Source organism: Physeter macrocephalus, chromosome 6, assembly GCF_002837175.3.
Source record: "Physeter macrocephalus isolate SW-GA chromosome 6, ASM283717v5, whole genome shotgun sequence".
NCBI classification, from domain to species: Eukaryota; Metazoa; Chordata; class Mammalia; order Artiodactyla; family Physeteridae; genus Physeter; species Physeter macrocephalus.
Genome location: NC_041219.1, coordinates 15,370,043 through 15,386,101, shown reverse-complemented (window position 1 = coordinate 15,386,101; position 16,059 = coordinate 15,370,043). Strand labels below are relative to the sequence as shown.

The window sequence follows — 16,059 nt, the reverse complement described above, 5'->3', positions numbered from 1 at the left end:
ACTCCATGTTGTATACACCTCTATCCAAGCACCTGTCTCATATTTCCATTGTTAAGTTTTTCTACCTCATCTGCTAAACTGGACTCTAAATTCCTAAGGGCAGTGGCTATGTTTTAATAATATAATGTGTTCATATATCCTGGAAAACATTAAGTGCTAAATAGAACTTACTGAATGAATTTTATTTTATTTTCAGCTTTGTCCATTAGGTATTAATGAGTCTGAAATTCTTTGATGAGTCCAAATATTTAAGTATTATTATAAATTAGGTATTCCTTAATTCATTTTATATTTTAAAAAATAAAATCTTCATACTTTCCAATGTAGACCACAATGAAATATACTGCTTAAATTTCACTAAATTGGATGAATGTTTAACCCCAATCCCCTTTTATTTTTATAAAAAGATTTAGATATATTAGTAAATTAGGCAAAAGAGTAAGGCAACTAACCAAACAGTAACCAACCAGGAAATTGTAGTTGCAGACACTACTTTCAGTTAGAAAAAGAATAGGTTAAAAAAAAAGTAGAAGAAAAGAGTAGAACAAATTTCCAGTTTGACTGTTTTCTGAGTTAGTTCAGCATTTCTCAGATTGTGTTCCATAGAAAACTATTTCCTTGATAACTAATACACAAAAACGTAAGTTCTGTGTCAGTAAGTTCGGGAATCCCTTCAAACACATCCCTCCCTTAGAGGAATATAATGCCTCAAGAAATCCTTCAAAAAAGAAATATGCCTGACTTAATTTATTCTAACTGCTCCCAAAGGTAAGTTGGCCACAAATCCACTGCCTACCCCTCCCCATCCCACATCCAGCCATGTCTGGAGAGCAAATGTTAAGAAATACTGCCTTCATTTATTCATTACCTTGAGTTGACAAAAGATACATCATTAGAATACAAATACACTGAAAGAGAATTTTGCAGTGAAAGGAAAAGCATGAGATTAGAAGATGTGAATTTGAAAGTCACTCCTGCGGCTTTCTGGATATATAATATTAGACAAGTCATTTAACCTTCCTGAGTCTCAATTTCTTCATCTATAATATGGAGTCAACGCCCTTTACATTACAAGACTGTCACAGGATTACATGAGAAATTAAATGTGAAAGTAGTTTGAGTTTGTCAACTATGAATTACTGCACAAATATTAGATAAAATAATATTACCTAAATAAATTTTTCTGTAGGATAAAATGTTTTAGTGGATAAATACAACAAAAAATATTTGTTTATTTCTAAAATACATATATTCCACTTACCTGTCCTAATGCCCAACTATCTCCAAATACCTGGGCATTTCTCACTTCTAAGTTATTGGATGTGGTCATATCATTTGAAGTACATTTGTCAAAGTTTCCACATAATCCTGATAATTTGTTCTAAAGTAAAAGAAAGTTATCATGAAATATTCTATATTCATTTTAACATTTAAAGACTAACATTCACTGAAATTTTCAAGAGATTTAAAATAGACATTTTAAGAATTTCCACAATAACCATTTAAAAAATGTTTCAAGAAGGTGGAATTTCATGTCTATTTAATTATAATTAACAGTTATTTTAGATTCTCAAAAATGTTTTTCCATCCCCCAAATTTTATCTATTCACACTTACCATTGTCTTAGCATTGATATAACTAATAATATAAGTAACTTGGAAAAGTATAATACAAACACTACAGTGTTTGTACAAGTATAATACAAACATTACAGTATATGTCTGTAATTGTAAAATTGTTAGATTGTAATTTTTTTTTTTTTTTGTGGTATGCGGGCCTCCCTCTGTTGTGGCCTCTCCCGTCGCGGAGCACAGGCTCCGGATGCGCAGGCTCAGCGGCCATGGCTCACGGGCCCAGCCGCTCCGCGGCATGTGGGATCCTCCCAGACTGGGGCGCGAACCCGGTTCCCCTGCATCGGCAGGCGGACGCGCAACCACTGCGCCACCAGGGAAGCCCCTAGATTGTAATTTTAATGATGAAAGACCCACTTCCTGTTATGTTTAAGGTTTTCTAAGACTATAAATGTTGAAACCATAGAAATAATTTATCTTTCTTTAGGTCGTACTTTGAAACGCCAAAACATTCAAAGCATAACTTTTAAAGAAAAAGTTAACTCTGTATTCATATATCATGCCACCATGAGACACAATAAATGAAATCCACATCTTACCTAATTTTTATAAAGTTTGTTATGGGTTATTCAGTGGTTACTGCAAGTGCCATATGGATTATCCACATCAACAATATCCACTGCATTTTCTCGAATAATGTGAGAAACTTTTCTCTTGGGGAGGGAGGTGGATTAAAAGTACAGGGAAGAATGAGATTCCAAAAGCAATGAAAATCCTCCTTAAGCTTTGAAATTAAACAAACTGACCTCTCTCCTCATGTACTGAAGAATGGAGCGCAGCCCTCTGTTAATGGTAAAGTTGGCTGCCCATGCCTCCAGCAAAGCTGACAATAACCTTGGGACTGCAACTGCCCCAGCCGCTGCTTACCACGGTGCCTCTGCTCTCAGAAGCCACAATACCTTCCACTACTGCTCACCCCCAAATTTAAGGCAGCAGTAAAAGTAAGGGAAGATGTAGAAGAATAAATGGTTAATTTGTTTTCAAAAAGTAAGGAAGGGAGGATACATGGTAGACAATGGCAGAAAACATAGCTGAAGAAGTATGGCAGTAACTAAATTACTTCATCTTCATCAAAGAAATGCAAGATGCAAGCAAACACCTAGGAATAGATTTTGGGGCTTTATTTTGCTTAGGGCTGAAAGAAAATGACTTCAATATACAATCATATCTTAAGTTTATAACATTTTAAAATATTTTAAAATATGTAATTTTCCAGTTTTATAAGAATTTGTTATTACTATCCCCATTTTTCCCTAACTTGCCACAGATTATATCCATGAGTCTCAATTTCAATTTCAGATAAAGTGGATTTTTAAAACTATATCAATGTTTCAAAAACAACCTTAACATATAAATTTAAAATGTTTAATAAAATTTTAAATATCTAAAATAATAAAAATATTTAATAATATCTACTACAATATTTAACAGTAAACAATAATTAAAACAATGTAAAATAAAATTGACAAAAATTGTAAACAACCCAGATTGAATCTTCAACCATTAATGGATAATACAAACTAGTACATCCATACAACAGAGTACCACTTATTAGTGTATAGGAACAAACAATTAATTCACTCAACAATATGGATGAATCTTGAATGTATTTTGCCAAGCCAAAGAAGCCAGACCCCAAAGGCTATAGATTGCATGATTTCATTTCTACTGTATCCAGAAAAGGCAAAACTATGCAGATGGAAAATAGATCAATGGTTGCCAATGATCAATGGTTGGAAGGAGTTGACAATAAAGAGGCAACATGTGAGAAATTTGGGAATTGATGGATCTGTTCTATCTAGAACTGTGGTGGCAGATACACAACTCCATGCATTTGTTAAAATCCATAAAACTGCAGACCACAAAAGTAAATTATTTTACTTTTTTTTTAGAATTTTACTGTATGTAAACTTAAAAAATATCCAGAATATGGAGAAAAAGATGGAATGCAAACTGTAATAAATGAATCTAACTCTACTACAAACATATCAAATAACCATGCTGCAGGGAATGGGAAAAAAAGAACCTGACCTAAGTAACTTTGGAAAACTGGATACTGTAAGGTTGAAGTAAAAAAGAACTGTATACAGCACTTGGTAAAGTTGTTCTTCTCTGGGGTCTGAGTTAGTAATTCTGAAAATATAGCTAATTTCTTAAAGGAAAACATCAATCATTTTATTTCTGTAAAACATCAAAAAGGTAAATGTAATTTCATGTTTTTCATCTCATTTGGATTGACCTACCAAATAGGCTGACTTACCCTCCACTGTGGTCCAACTTTGATATGGATGGTTGTCTTTTTATCCCAAAGAATAGTGATGTCTTTCTCTGGAAAGTATACTACCATGTAGTACCCTGCCTTCCAAAGCTGGTATGTTGGTTTATTTTCCAGAAAAAAACCTGATCGTTTCTTCAAAAAAAAAAAAAAAAGAAAAAGCATAATAAAGAAAAAAATGAATTTCTTGTTTTCTCACCAAAATGTAAACATTAATTAATATCCATCAATAATTATCTATGTACTAGTGTTTTTGCTTAGCCCTGTCTTTCCTGAATTTTGTAGTGAAAGACAGAACAAGTGCATAAAATAGGAAAATCATAAAATTGGTAACAAGATACAAACTGGTAGATAGGCTCAACATGGCTAAATAAGCAAAGGGAAAAAGGTATTTCAGTTATAGGGAAGAGCACAAACAAGGCGTAGACATAGAGTACATCAGGGGGATATACCTGCTGACCCAGAAATTCTATATTGATGGAGAATAAATATGATTGAGTACTAAAAATGTATGACTTTACCTGAATAATTGAAAAACAAAAGCACAAAGTGTGTGTGTGTGTCTGTGTGTGTCTGTGTGTCTGTGTGTCTATAGAGAGAAAGAGGTGTTAAGGAGGACAGGGAGATGAATTTCCATAAAAGGAACTTAGGAAGGCTCTTTGCAAGAGGTGGAACATCTATTACTGATATGTAAGAGGCCATGATAGGAAGATATAAAGGGCTGGAAAACAGAATGAGGAAGAAATCATCCCAAGAAAAGGGAATCAGTTGAATAAAGGCTTAGGGGCAGGAAGTTTAAGATTTGTTCAGTACTAAGGAGAGCACCAGAGAGCTACAGCATGGATTCCATAACAAGCATAGTCTGAGACCCTTTGCCATCAAGTTACCCATCACCCACAATCAATGGCTGTTATTCCATGTGCAAAATGTCCTCGATAAAAGCTTTTGAATAGTAAAATGACAGACCATGTTTGTATATTAAAAGAAAATAATGTGTGTGCTAGAAAGCATAATAGTGGGGAGAAACTAGAGACGGAACCCACTGGGAAAATTTAGAGTACCTTTAACCTAAAGTGAGAATATGCAATGTTTTTTATGGGCAAGGGCTATACCCTATAAAAGATTATGCTGGGGCTTCCCTGGTGGCGCAGTGGTTGCGCGTCCGCCTGCCGATGCAGGGGAGCCGGGTTCGCGCCCCGGTCTGGGAGGATCCCACATGCCGCGGAGCGGCTGGGCCCGTGAGCCATGGCCGCTAGGCCTGCGCGTCCGGAGACTGTGCTCCGCAACGGGAGAGGCCACAACAGTGCGAGGCCCGCGTACCACAAAAAAAAAAAAAAAAAAAGATTATGCTGAATCTGACATTGAAATTAACTCACATAATAACTTTAAAAATACATGGTTAAGTCAAAGTAAATAAAACAAATTTAACCAGACGCAAAATAAAAATTGTGAAGGAGATATGAAGTGCTTTGGTTATTTTTCTCCCCCAAGTAAGAACAAAAGCATAGTTTGGAAACATTGTACTAGAGTGTACAGTTTTATAAATATTTCATAGGGCAAATTAAATAAACTCAGTCACATCCATAAGGAGTTTTCAGTCTCCTAGATCAAGGTCATACTTATAAGTGCTCGGTATATTGTATAGGACAGTATGAATTGTTAATGGACTCTACCTAACCTCATTTCCTTCTACTTCCAAGTGCCAAGTTGGAGTTATAGGGCAATGCCCTCAGTATCTGTGAGGGTCTGCACTCAACCTGGAAGTACCCTGTGTCTAAGTGAGCAAGGCATTAAATAATAAAGAAAAAACACCATGGCAGGTAAAGAAAGACTAAAAAACAAAGGAAAAATTTTTTCCCTGTTTGATCAAGGGCTCTACATTTTCATTTTTCACTAGGTCCATAAAATGTGTAGGCTGCCAGGCCCCCGTATCACCGTCTGCCATAGAACCTATTTTTATCGTTTTGATTACACTCTTCAGGACCTTTCTATTATCTGATTTGTCTTTGGCATTATTATCTGTCTTCCCCCCTACATGAATGTTAGCTCCTAGAAGGATGCACTTTGTCAAGCTTATGGCAGTATCTGCAGCTTATAGATCAAGGGTAACATATATTTTTAACACCTTCCTGCACTGGCCTGTTCTTAGTTCTCAGCTTCCAGCCTGAACAGCAATAATCAAAGTAAGTAAGTGAAATGTTCGCGGCTTATAGCTCCTTTTCAATCCATGAAATACTTTTTTCATGTATTTTCCTATTAAACTTCCCTCAGACTGGTTGACACTGGAACATAAAATAAATTTTTGGATAAGATTATTGGACTTCCTTCAGGTTGGTTTTGTATTAGTTATCCTGATGTAAAAGCACATCCTCTCTATTTGCCTGTAGAGCTAAATCCTGCATTTTTATTAGACGAGGCAGTTTGCTACAAGAGAACAATGGTCAAAAGGAGATGGTGTACTCCTTACTTTTCAGATTAGGAAGTAAAGATGTTTCTCCTTATAAGGTTGAGGTATTATGAATTGGACCTCCACCTTCAGGGGAGAATTACCGCACTTTAAATAAACTCTAGTGATGTTAGAAAAGTAAGCTATAAAAAGCAGAGAATTAAAAGTTTTAAAATACAGCTTAAACTCATAAAACGTTTCTATGCTACATATTTGATAAAATTAGAGTGGCACATTTATTGAAAAAAAACAGGTTTTTTTCCTTCCCCTGAATGAGCAATCCATCTGCCATAAAACACATGGTACTTATTTTCAATTTTGATGCTCAAGAAAATATATTAGCCAGAGATTTGTTAGGGTCAAACTATCTTCATGATTTTTCTTCATCTTACTTTATACTTCACAACTGATATGAAGGAGATTCATCAGCACCTGCATTCAGGTGAAAATTGGAAGATGAACATTACACAGAGCTGCAATTACCACTTCAAAAATGTGTCAAACAGTCTTTATAAGAGCATTTACTACTTTCTCTTCAGTTTTTCTTTTTTTAACACATCCTTTCTCTTAGAGAGAACCTTCACCTATAAATGAATATCCAGTTGATGGCTACACCAAACTGCAGTAATTACTTCAAAAAGATGTTAGCATGACTTGTACAAACTCTGTTTTGCTCAAATCTTGATTGCTGCCTGGTTGGTCTCAACATTTCTTACTGAGACATGAGCTATGATCTAGGGCACCGATTCTCAAACTTTAGTGTGCAGAATTTGGGGAACCATTGAAATATTGATTGTCATCAACTTCAGCCATTCTAATTCCTGAGGTGGAGTCCAGGAACCAGCTCTTATAATAAATATTCTAGATGATTCTAATGCAGAAGTTTTGCAAACCAAACTGAGAAACGCTATTCTAAAAACTCAAAAATAGGCCACTTTATAAAGGCCATATGTCACATCATGTCACTTAATTCCAAAATTTCTTCCTTGTAGAGTAAGTTCAAATATTATATTACACAGCCTCCTTGTCTACTGCCCTTGTCCCCAAGCTTCCTGCATGAAAGTCAATCTGGACACTCCTCCCTGAATTTCTTTGCCTCACCCTCCCTCCACTATCCCCATCCACATCAACCAAACTAAACTGCTTGCAGTTCTCCAAACGTGCCATTTTATCTTTGAACCCTGTTCCTTTCAACATGACTGTTCCTCTGTACTGATTGCCTTTCTACTCTCTCTCTTCACCTGCCTAATACCTACTCATCCTTTAAGACTCAGTTCAAATCATTTCCCCCAAAGCATGTCTTCTGAGCCTTCAAAAATAAGGAGGGTGAAGGAGAGGAGGAGAGCCATTTCCCGAAATTCATTCTTTCATTTAATCCTCATGTGAACTTAGGAAGTAGATTTCATAATCATCCCAAATTTACAAATAGGAAAGCTGCAGCTTGGAGGGGTTAAATAAAGTTACCCAAAGTGACACAGTTAGCAGGTGACAGAACAGAGGTTCTAAGTGAGTACTAACTGACCCCAGTCTATGCTCTTCACTACTACCCTGAACATCCCAGGTTGGCTTAGGTCTTCTTCTTAGGGATTCTCCTGCTTTCCTAAACACACTCCTATCATAGCATACCACACTGCACAGCCTCATTTACTTGAAATGTGTCCCTCACCTCAGTATAAGTTCCTTAAAAGCAAGTACAGTGAGTGTCTTTTCACTGTTGTAGTCCCAGTAATTAACACATAACTTTGTACAAAGTAGATATTATGAATAAATGAATGAATGATCGAATGAATGAATGAATGAACTTTATTCATTCTTTCAAACTGCACAGGCTCCAAGTATACAAGAATGAACAAATAAGACAGCGGTCTCAATTCTCACAGAACTCATAGACAAATAGAAAAGACACAGACCACCACACAGGGGTCCCCAACCTTCAGGCCTTGTACTGGTACTGGTCCGTGGCCTCTTAGGAACCAGGCCACACAGCAGGAGGTGAGCAGTGGGCGAGAGAGAGAAGCTTCATCTATATTTACAGCCGCTCCCCATCACTTGCATTATCACCTGAGCTCCGCCTCCTGTCAGATCAGCGGCAGCATTAGAGTCTCATAGGAGCGTGAGCCCTACTGCGAACTGCGCATGCGAGGGATCTAGGGTGCATGCTCCTTATGAGAATCTAATGCCTGATGATCTGAGGTGGAGCTGATGCAGTGATGCTAGCGCTGGGAAGAGGCTGCAAGTACAGATTATCATTAGCAGAGACGTTTGACTGTACAGAGACCATAATAAATCAATTGCTTTCAGATTCATATCAAAACCCTGTCAGTGAGTGGCAAGTGAAAACAAGCTCAGGACTCCCAGTGATTCTGTATTATGGTGAGTTGTATAATTATTTCATTATATATTACAATGTAATAATAATAGAAATAAAGTGCACAATAAATGTAATGCACTTGAATCATCCCTAAACCATCCCCCGACACCCCGGTCCGTGGAAAAATTGTCCAGTCCCTGGTGCCAAAACCAGTCCCTGGTGCCAAAAAGGTTGGGGACCACTGCCACCACACAAGTAATTTCACTAAAGTGTGATGCATGTCCTGACAGGGAGCTTGAGGGCAAGAGGAGGAACTCCTTGAAGGAGATAAGATGAGACTTATCACATAAGAAAAAGTTAAATGGAAAGGCTGATCCAGGTAGGAGCAATGACATTCATGAAGAACCAGAGGTGAGAGAAAGAATATAGAGCATTTGAAGAACTGATAAAAGCTCCAACTTCTGGAACATGGGCTTGAAGCAGAAAGTGATGAGAGGTACAGCAGGAGAGGCAGCAACGGCCAGATTGGTGAGGCAATGTAAGGGCAATGGGAGATCACTTGAAAGTTTTGAAGCACTAGGGTGTCAGGAGATTACATTTCCATTTTAGGAAAACCACCCTGGCTGCAGTGTGGCAGGATGGATCAGAGGGGAAAAACTAAGACTGGAGGTCAGGTGTCTAGCTTGGAGAATGTTGAAGTACTCCAGGTAACAGGTGACAAGGAAAGAATCAGCAAATGCAGAAGTGGAGTATAAACAAAAGAGACAAATCAAGTATGATTTACTGAAGCTACATAAAATGACAAAGAAAAAAATTCAAACCTAGTAACCACTTATAAAGAAAAGTACCCCAAAATATTTCTGTTTTATTTTCAGTATCCTCAGGACAAGTTAAAATGATTTACAAGAAATAATTCACTAACCTGTTTGTAAGGAGTATCATTCAGGTAAATTTCAGTGTCCCCAACTGAAATCAAAACACTTTTAGAACAAACAATATCGTTGTCAAAGCATTTCTTGTTCTGGCCAATGACAGATATATCTGAATCATCGGTACTCTGAAATGTCAAAAATATTATATTAATACAAATGTATATTATATATAATTTTTACTTATTTTTCATTAACAAATCTTAAAGAAGTCCAAGATTTACAATGAATTGTATTGAAATTGAAATACAACTTACCTCTAAAATAAAAATCATTTTGATCTAATAATGTGAAGGATTTAATAAAAGTATACCAAGATAGCTCAATCTTTAAACATTTATCTATAATATCTCCTGTTAAAATGTTGTTCCAACAAGGATTTTTTTCCATTTTATTATTACAGCTCAAATTTATCAACCCGTTTCTTCTTATCAAATACCCAACAAGACATGTCACTTAGGGGAATTTTAAAAGAAATATTTTCATCTTAGACAACATCTTTTGTTTTATTTTAAGCCAGTTTTCTGGCTAAATAATTATTTGCCTACCAGATAAAATTGAAATAAATATAAAACTTTTACACTGTATTAGTAAATAAAATGATGCATATCATTTGAGGGCTTCCTTCCAACTTTACATGCGTTGTCTTATTTAATTCTTATGACAATTCTTGAAATATGTATTATCTCCATTTCACAGATTAAGAAACAGAGGTTAAGAGGGATTAAATGAATGTCCAAAGTCACTTAGCTAAACAAGGGCAGAGACAGAGTTCAAAACCCTCTTTTTTAATGCCACTTGCAGAGAAATTAGGAAGAGTTTAGTAATGGTTGAGGAGAAAATTCACTTGTAGGTTATAGGAAATCCTTAGTTCCAGAGACTATTATTTAGTCCCACACACTCTAAATCTAACCTTTTCACCAGTTACCTCACCCTCACTTTCCTTCAGCCACTCCCCTCTCCATCCACTAAGAACTCTCTCTCTGGAAACAGGGTTTTTATTTTTTATCCCAGTTTAATAGATGGGCTTCAATAGTTCTACAGACTCTGGAAGTTCATTGTAAAATGTTGTTTTTGAGTATCTGTATTTTTCTAGGAAGAAAGTCTATGATTTTCATCAAATTTTTGAAGTGGTCCTTATCGCCCCAAAAGTTAAAGCCACACTGCCCTGAGTCCTTCCACTACCTAGTGGAAGGTGGGAATTTCATCAAAAGGAAAGTGACAATTCTCTTTGAACTCAAATTCCAATTTTCAAAGGCTCACATACATTTCCTGAATCCTTTTCATTTTTATTTTATTTTATTATTATTTTTTTTTTTGTGGTATGCGGGCCTCCCTCCGCTGCGGCCTCTCCCGCTGCGGAGCACAGGCTCCGGACGCGCAGGCCCAGCGGCCATGGCTCACGGGCCCAGCCGCTCCGGGGCACGTGCACGTGGGATCCCCCCAGACCAGGGCGCGAACCCGGTTCCCCTGCATCGGCAGGCGGACGCGCAACCACTGCGCCACCAGGGAAGCCCCTCATTTTTAGATATATGGGTCAGTGTTTATTTTCAAAGTGAGAAGATTCCTTACATGTTTGGAAATCATATAGGTCTTGATGTAAATTCTCCATACTTAGTTTTTTATATCACCAACAATATGAACACTAGCTCAATATATTTCTTGGTTTGGCCAAATTCTTCCTGTCTTATTAGTAATTACTATAACATAATGCCTAGAGGATAGGTTGTCAATGAATGCTGTTGACAGAGTAATTCATTTGTCCCTCTGTGACCCAATTTTCCTTACTTCATAGGAACCAAGAGCTTTTTCTTAAACAATTTTTAAGTTTTTCTTAAAAGCTTCTTAAACAATTCTTTTCCAAAGCATTGCCTAAACTTTGAAAAGGAGAATAATAAGGGTCATCAAGATGATTACGGCATTATGTTACTCAAAAAATAATGCCACACTTTTCTGCCTTTATGAACAATTTTCAAAGAAGAAATATATATATAATTCAAGGTTTTGTTTTCCTCTTCCTCTTGGAAAGAGTTATTTAGATTAAGGGATGTGAAAAGCTGGCTGAAAGGATTTCTATTGCCATTACATTTCTATTACTATTAATTAAAGTGCCTCAATGTTAGCTTTAGTCTTTATATTAATTCAGAAATGCCAAGAAATATTCTATATTGTATAGTCTGCCTGGTAATATCATGTTCAGAAATGCCAAGAAATATTCTATATTGTATCGTCTGCCTGGTAATATCATGTTATGCTGACAGTAACTTGAAACTATCAAGTCCTAAGAGTCACGTTTCTCCAATTTCCATTTCTAATATATATTTCAAGTTAATATTAGGTTTGGAGATAATGCTACAGAGTTGCTAAGCAACACAGTAAGTAACACAAAGCTAGAGGAAAAAGGTCAACAGCAATGTGCCACATAGATTCCTCAAACCCTTTATGCTCAGGTACTGAAAACACTGATAGAGAATATTCTCCCAAGTGAATCCAAAACATAAAATGTCAGCACCTCTCAAGGTAGTACATTATTTTACTTGCTATGTCAGTCTAAGACCTGTCTTGGTCCCAGCCCCTTTTAATGGTAACTATCCCACAGAAAGTCCCTGCTGATACAGTAGCCTCAGGCAGCCATGGTTTATGTTCCACAGCTGAATGGCCCCAAAGCAGCACATTCTTTGATGGGCCAAAAGGGACTTTTTTTTTTTTTTTTTTTTTTTTTTTTTTTTGCCTTACGCAGGCCTCTCACTGCTGTGGCCTCTCCCATTGCAGAGCACAGGCTCTGGACGCGAAGGCTCAGCGGCCATGGCTCACGGGCCCAGCCGCTCCGCGGCATGCGGGATCTTCCCGGACCGGGGCACGAACCCGCGTCCCCTGAATCGGCAGGCGGACTCTCAACCACTGCGCCACCAGGTAAGCCCTAAGGGATTTTTTAATGCAGGAAAAAAAAAAAAAAACCTCTAGACAATTAGATTATCTCTCACATTTGAACCAAAAGGAAGGGAAGGTAAACAAAAGATGGTATGCTTATCATTTTTTAAAAGAAATGCATATTATCGCAACTCTATAATGTGTTTTGGGCTTTAATTTGTTCCTTAATTTTACCATTTCCTTTTTCACTTACTTTTATTCCCTTAACATACATTTAAATTCTTATTAGTTAATTCCATCATCTCTTTCATAACTTCTGGAAGGCAGAAAATATTTTTATTTTATGGGGAGTAAATTTTATTCAGAGTGAAATCTTCATCTAATTTTTACATGTTACTTCTTTCTTTCCTTCTTTCTTCACTCTCTCTCTCTCTCTTTCTTTTTTTCCTGAAGTGCCATACCATTGTACAATTACTATGCCATTAATTTGCATTTTACTCTTATTTGACAGAGAAAGCTCTATCTAGTTCTATCTAGATCTTTACATTTGCCTAAATAGGGTGTAATGATTTCCTTTGACTTCTTTTCCTCTCTGTTTTCATTTCCTGTGGATGGATGGACAGATGGATGGATGGATGGATGGATAAATACATACCTACGTACATACATAAATGCATACAGGGTTTGTCCTTCAAGATATTATGAGATTACCAGCAACTAAGAGTTTTATAGAGGAGACAGACATGAAAATATGGACCTTGTGAGACCCAGTGTTCTAAGAAACTCTCGGAGAAAGAAGCCACCAGAGGAGACTGAGGAGTGGTCAAAGACCCGCGGAAGCAGTAGAGTTACCTCAGAGAAGACAAAGCAAGAACCACTTCAAAAAAGGAAGATAAACATTTAAAAGGTTTAATTGGATTTTGCATAGGTCACCATTAACTTTTACAGTGGCAATTTTATATGAATTTTCTGATTTGGTGATTAATAACTCTCCACCACCAGCCTAAGTTTCAAAGGACCCTAAACTGATATCTATGTTTGCACATTCTGTACCTCCACTTCTCAGTATAGGGCCTGACATATAGAAATCACACAAGAAATATTGACATGAAAAATGATGATATGATACAAGGTATAAAAATTTGAGAGCGATGAAATTAGAAAGGTTTTCAGAGACTTAAGGAGAGCACCAAACATTTGAGCTATCAACTGAACAGAATGTTGAAAAACCTAATCTAGAACAAGTTACAGGAAGAAACCTAGCAGTGACAGGGGCCTGTCATAGATAATGGAAGTAGAGTTTGGCTCTGAAATCCGGGAGTTGGAATATTAAATTTCCCACTTTTGCTGAAAACATCCAGTGTCCTCTCTTTCTTTGAGCTTATAGCACAGGTCAAGTTGCTGTTTGGTTTCTCAACTCTTTTTACTCTTAAAAAAGTCTTACCTCAGGAAATACAATTATGAACTTTGTCCTAGATTTGCTTCAACACACTTAAAAAATAACGTGCTATATTCCTTGTGCTATTTAAAGTGTAGCATAAACAGCCTCCAAAATGAATAAAATATCAGAGAACTTGAATTTTTAAAGTTTGATAAACATCAACAAAGATAGGGTAAGTATTCACTGGAATCAGATTACATTTAAAACTCCACAATCCAGGGACTTCCCTGGTGGTCCAGTGGTTAAGACTTTGCCTTTCAATGCAGAGGGTGCAGGTTTGATCCCTAGTCAGGGAGGTAAGACCACACAAGCCTTGTGGCCAAAAAAAAACATAAAACAGAAGTGATAGTGTAACAAATTCAGTGAAGACTTTAAAAATGGTCCACATAAAAAAACAAAAAAGCTCCACAATCCAGAGATTAAAAAAAAAACAAAAACCTTTACAATTCCTTCAATATGTCAGAGTCAAGTAACATTACACTCTCCAGATAAAGCTGAGTAAGTATTAATTTTTAAAAGTCCAATTGGCAAATAAAAGGGAAATTTTTATGAATTTGATTACTAGATACTTCACAGGGCCCAAAAAAATAAATGATAGGTTTTACCAGATAAAAATGCGTTACAAATGACAAAGTCTGGAATTTGTAATCAAGACAGGGAGGAAAGAGAGCTGCTTGACAAGGAAGAAGGAATTAAATATGATATTCACAGAAGTGATTCTTGCCTATGAAAAAGCAGCAAGTAAATGAATGGTGCTGGCAGCCATTCTATCCTTCTCAAAGGAAATTCTGATCTTAAAAAATAAATTAATTAATTAAAATTGCAGCAGAAAATCTCCAAGTGTTGAGAACTTTACTATCTGTAATGATAATATTTCAAAACCATGACTATTAGGTTTCATTGGTTAATCACTAATTTGTCTTTGGTATGAAATAATTACTCCATGGTCAAATAAAATATTTTTTGGCTTATCAAGTATACGTTGGTCATGCTGGAGAGGGTGTGGAGAAAAGGGAACCCTCTTGCACTGTTGGTGGGAATGTAAATTGATACAGCCACTATGGAGAACAATATGGAGGTTCCTTAAAAAACTAAAAATAGAATTACCATATGACCCAGCAATCCCACTACTGGGCATATACCCTGAGAAAACCACAATTCAAAAAGAGGCATGTACCACAACGTTCATTGCACAATGGAATATTACTCAGCCATAAAAAAGAAACGAAATTGAGTTATCTGTAGTGAGGTGGATGGACCTAGAGTTCTGTCATACAGAGTGAATTAAGTCAGAGAGAGAAAAACAAATACCGTATGCTAATACATTTATATGGAATCTAAAAAAAAAAGTGGTTCTGAAGAACCTAGGGGCAGGACAGGAATAAAGATGCAGACATACAGAATGGACTTGAGGACACGGGGAGGGGGAAGGGTAAGCTGGGACAAAGTGAGAGAGTGGCATGGACATATATACACTACCAAATGTAAAATAGATAGCTAGTGGGAAGCAGCTGCATAGCACAGGGAGATATCAGCTCCGTGTTCCATGACCACCTAGTGGGGTGGGATAGGGAGGGTGGGAGGGAGATGAAAGAGGGAGGAGATATGGGGATATATGTATATGTATAGCTGATTCACTTTGTTATAAAGCAGAAACTAACACACCATTGTAAAGCAATTATACTCCAATAAAGGTGTTTAAAAAAAAGGCATACACAATTCTAAAACCTGAAGCTTTAGACTTTTAATATTCTTTATATCTTATTTTTACCACATGAACCCTAAAGACAGATCTTAATCCAGATATTTAATTAGGTATCCAAATGTTGCAATAACATTTCCTGCAACATGTCTTCTCATATACAGGTAGGCATGTCTCATTAAAATCTGAGACTGAACATTATGTATGCATTTTTACAGAAGGATATAGTAGAAAATTAAAAGTGATGATAGGGGGCTTCCCTGGTGGCACAGTGGTTGAGAGTCCGCCTGCCGATGCAGGGGACGCGGGTTCGTGCCCCGGTCCGGGAGGATCCCACATGCCGCGGAGCGGCTGGGCCCGTGAGCCATGGCCGCTGAGCCTGTGCGTCCGGAGCCTGTGCTCCGCAACGGGAGAGGCCACGGCCGTGAGAGGCCCGCGTACCACACACACACA

General features: G+C 37.1%; 1 protein-coding gene across 2 annotated transcripts in view; it reads right to left on the bottom strand.

The window, feature by feature from the left end:
* Positions 1-16,059, bottom strand: part of OTOGL (otogelin like) — a 151,909-nt gene that overhangs the window by 68,188 nt on the left and 67,662 nt on the right. Inside the window, exons 26-28 of one of the 2 annotated variants that reach the window (XM_024123011.2) lie at positions 9,586-9,720; positions 3,892-4,041; positions 1,262-1,381 (exon numbers count right to left, since the gene is read on the bottom strand). In XM_024123011.2, the coding sequence (XP_023978779.2) occupies positions 1,262-1,381; positions 3,892-4,041; positions 9,586-9,720 (405 nt within the window). The remainder of the gene's footprint in view (positions 1-1,261; positions 1,382-3,891; positions 4,042-9,585; positions 9,721-16,059) is intronic. The other variant, XM_028490315.2, reaches the window with a different exon arrangement.